The 3553-nt window shown below is 34.6% G+C and overlaps 1 protein-coding gene across 1 annotated transcript; it reads right to left on the bottom strand.

The window, feature by feature from the left end:
• Positions 1 to 1808: 1808 nt before the first annotated feature.
• Positions 1809 to 2804, bottom strand: LOC111675513. The gene has a single exon (XM_023436285.2). The coding sequence runs from the start codon at positions 2802 to 2804 to the stop codon at positions 1809 to 1811; it is 996 nt and encodes a 331-aa protein (XP_023292053.2).
• Between the last annotated feature and the right edge of the window lie 749 nt (positions 2805 to 3553).

Below are 3553 nucleotides of genomic sequence, written 5' to 3'. Positions count from 1 at the left end.
TATTTTCCCAGGTTTAAAAAGGCGGTAATTTGAGGTTCCGATATGGCTGCAAATAACATTGACAGTTTTCACGCTAAGACAGTTATTTAGGCATCAATTTAAAGCATTGTGATTGCACTTTAATTTGTTATATCATATGTGGCATAATGTGTTCGTCTAAAAAATGGTCAATTTGAAGGATCGGTAGATTTGTTATTCTATGTTTAAAAACGCTTTGATTTGAGTTTCCGATATGGTTGCAAATAACTGTTATCATGCCAGGACAATCGTTTATGCATCATTTTAAAGCATTATGATTGCACTTTAATATGGTATATCATTTGTAGAATAATGTGTGTTTTTACAAATTGGTCAATTTGATTGATCGGTAGAATTATTGTTCTATGTATAATAAACGCAGTAATCTGAGGTTCCGATATGGTTGAAATTACCTTTGGCAGTTTTCGTGCTAGGACAGACGTTTATGCACCATTTTAAAGCATTAAAATTGCCATTTGTTTTGGTATATAATTTATTGCATAATGTATTTTTAGAAAATGGCCAGTTGGATAGATCGGTAGAATTATTTTCCCAGGTTTAAAAAGGCGGTAATTTGAAGTTCCGATATGGTTGTGAATAACTTTGACAGTTTTCATGCTATGACAGTCATTTATGCATCATTTTAAAGCATTATGATTGCACTTTTATTGGTATATCATTTGTGGCATAATGTGTATTTCTAAAAAATGGTCAATTTGAAGGATCGGTAGAATTGTTGTTCTATGTTTAAAAACACTGTGATTTGAGGTTCCGATATGGTTGCAAATAACTTTGACAGTTTTCGTGCCAGGACAATCGTTTATGCATCATTTTAAAGCATTACAGTTGCACTTTGTTTTGGTGTACAATTTGTGGCATAATGAATTTTTACAAAAATTGGATTGATCGGTATATTTATTGGTACAGGTTTGGATATGCGGTAATTTAAGGTTCCGATATGGTTGCAAATATCTTTTATAGTTTTCATGTTATAGCAGTCGTTTATATATCTTTTTATTGCATTATAGTTGCCATTTGTTTTGGTATATAATTTGTTGCAGAATATATTTTTAGAAAATGGCTAATTGGATAGATCGGTATAATTATTTTCGCAGCTTTAAAAACGCGGTATTTTAAGGTTCCGATATGGCTGCAAATAATATTGACAGTTTCCACGCTATGACAGTCATTTAGGCATCATTTTAAAGCATTATGATTGCACTTTAATATGGTATATAATTTGTAGCATAATGTGTATTTTTAGAAATTGGTCAATTTGATAGATCGGTAGAATTATTGTTCTATGTTTAATAAACGCAGTAATCTGAGGGTCCGCTATGGTTGCAATTAACTTTGGCAGTTTTCGTGCTAGGACAGTCGTTTATACACCATTTTAAAGCATTAAAATTGCCGTTTGTTTTGGTATATAATTTATTGCATAATGTATTTTTAGAAAATGGCCAATTGGATAGATCGGTAGAATTATTGTTTACTTCCCAAGATTGAGCTGGTTGGAGCTAAGGTGATTTGCTGGCTGGTGGCTTTTGCAATCCACTTGCGGCTGGCAAATTTTCCTGTTGTTGGTGCACTCTCACTATTTTTTTTTTCTTATAAAAATGTGCATAAGAAACCAACCCTTATTTTGTTTGGGTTCTATTTCTTTTTCTTTTATTTTAAGTTTTTTTTTTCTTTATTTTAATTATAAAAACACTTTATTTTAGATTTAAGTTATTCTTTATTTAAACTTTTAATATTTTTTAATATTTCTTTTATTATGGCCGTCTGCACTTTTAAGTATCAAAAAAAGAAGTAAAAGCAATCAATGGTACAAACCATCTCAAAACCATCAGAACTAATTTGTGTATCGGTCGAGTAATTATGCCGTTTTGAGTTTTGAGGTCAGCCACCCGAACTATACCATCAGAACCAGGAAAAACTTTTACTATACGACCTAAGCGCCATTCAGTAGGACAACAAGGTTCATTTTTTAGAGCAACAAGATCATTTTCTTTAAGGTTGGTTTGAGGATGTTTCCATTTGTTACGCTTTTGTAGTTCTTTTAAGTACTCCTCTTTCCAGCGCCGACAAAGTTCCTGTTGCAGTGCCTTTAGTTTACGCCACCTATTGAGTATATTATGAGCTAAATCTGATTCTTCTGGTTCAGCTGGAGTAAGTAGCGAAGAACCTATTAAAAAATGTCCTGGAGTTAGAGCAGACAAATCCTCAATATTTTCTGATATAGGAGCTAATGGGCGAGAGTTGAGACACGCTTCTATTCTTGCTAAAAGAGTTGCAAACTCTTCAAAAGTGTACTTTGACTGACCAGCCGTTTTCTTGAAGTGCATCTTTAGACTTTTCACGCCTGCCTCCCACAGACCGCCCATATGTGGGGCTGCAGCAGGAATGAAACTCCATTCCAAGTGTTGATGACCATATTTCTCAATAGCAGTATCCCGAAGTTCCTTTACATATTTTTCAAAATTAGACTCTAGTTCTCGTGCAGCACCTACAAAATTTCTACCATTATCGGAGAAAATACGACTTGGGCAACCACGACGTGCTATAAAACGAGCTAAAGCGGCTAAAAACGAAGGAGTAGACAGATCACTTACTGCTTCCAGATGAATAGCCTTCGTAGAGAAACAGACAAAGAGACACACATAACCTTTTGAAATACGAGAGTATCTGCCTGTAAAACTTTTAATTTCGAAAGGGCCAGCAAAGTCAACGCCGGTATTAGTGAAAGGGCGACTAAAGGTAGTTCTTTCAATAGGCAAGTCTGCCATAAGTTGAGTTTGTAACTTTTTCCGGTATAATGTGCAAACTTTGCAATTGTGAATGACAGTTTTTATTAGGTTTTTAACCTTTATTATCCAGCACTCTTGACGGACAACATTGAGAACTAATCGAGGACCTCCATGAAAAACTAGTAAATGCACAAATTCTACATATAAACGTGCTAACTTACTACTATACGCAAGTATAATAGGATGACGCTCATTGTAGGACAAACTTTTTGTAGAGCCAAGACGACCATTAGCACGAATAATACTATTTTTGTCTAAGAAAGGCGTAAGCGATAATTTCAATTTTCCTCTTTGATGATAGACAACTAAACTCATTAGAAAAGTGTGACTGTTGAGAGAGAAAAAATAACTGATTTCGTACAAATACTAGTTCTTGAGCCGAAATTCTAACAGATTCGTAATTACAGCTTTTACGTCTGCTTTTGCTAGCAAGATTAAAAAATCTAAATATATAAGCAATAACATGATATGCTCTGGGCAAACTCGAGAAACGGTCCAGTATATCTTCTCGTTCAGCGGATCTAGCAATATTAACTTGGACTTGTTTTGATTCTTCTACTGTTTCGAATTCTAATGGACCTTCAGGCCAAGACAATTTATTCAATCTGAGCCAATCAGGACCATGCCACCAAAGTTCATTTTCTCTTAATTTCGAAGGTATCAGCCCCCGGTTTGCTAGATCGGCAGGGTTATGATTAGAAGCTACGTGAAACCAATTTTTGTTTCCT

Source organism: Lucilia cuprina, chromosome 2, assembly GCF_022045245.1.
Source record: "Lucilia cuprina isolate Lc7/37 chromosome 2, ASM2204524v1, whole genome shotgun sequence".
NCBI classification, from domain to species: domain Eukaryota; kingdom Metazoa; phylum Arthropoda; class Insecta; order Diptera; family Calliphoridae; genus Lucilia; species Lucilia cuprina.
This window is presented reverse-complemented; position numbering and strand designations above follow the sequence as displayed.

What these genes read in the sequence shown, in the direction of transcription:
- LOC111675513 (XM_023436285.2), bottom strand. Translation starts at nt 2,804, where the DNA reads ATGGCAGACTTGCCTATTGAAAGAACTACCTTTAGTCGCCCTTTCACT.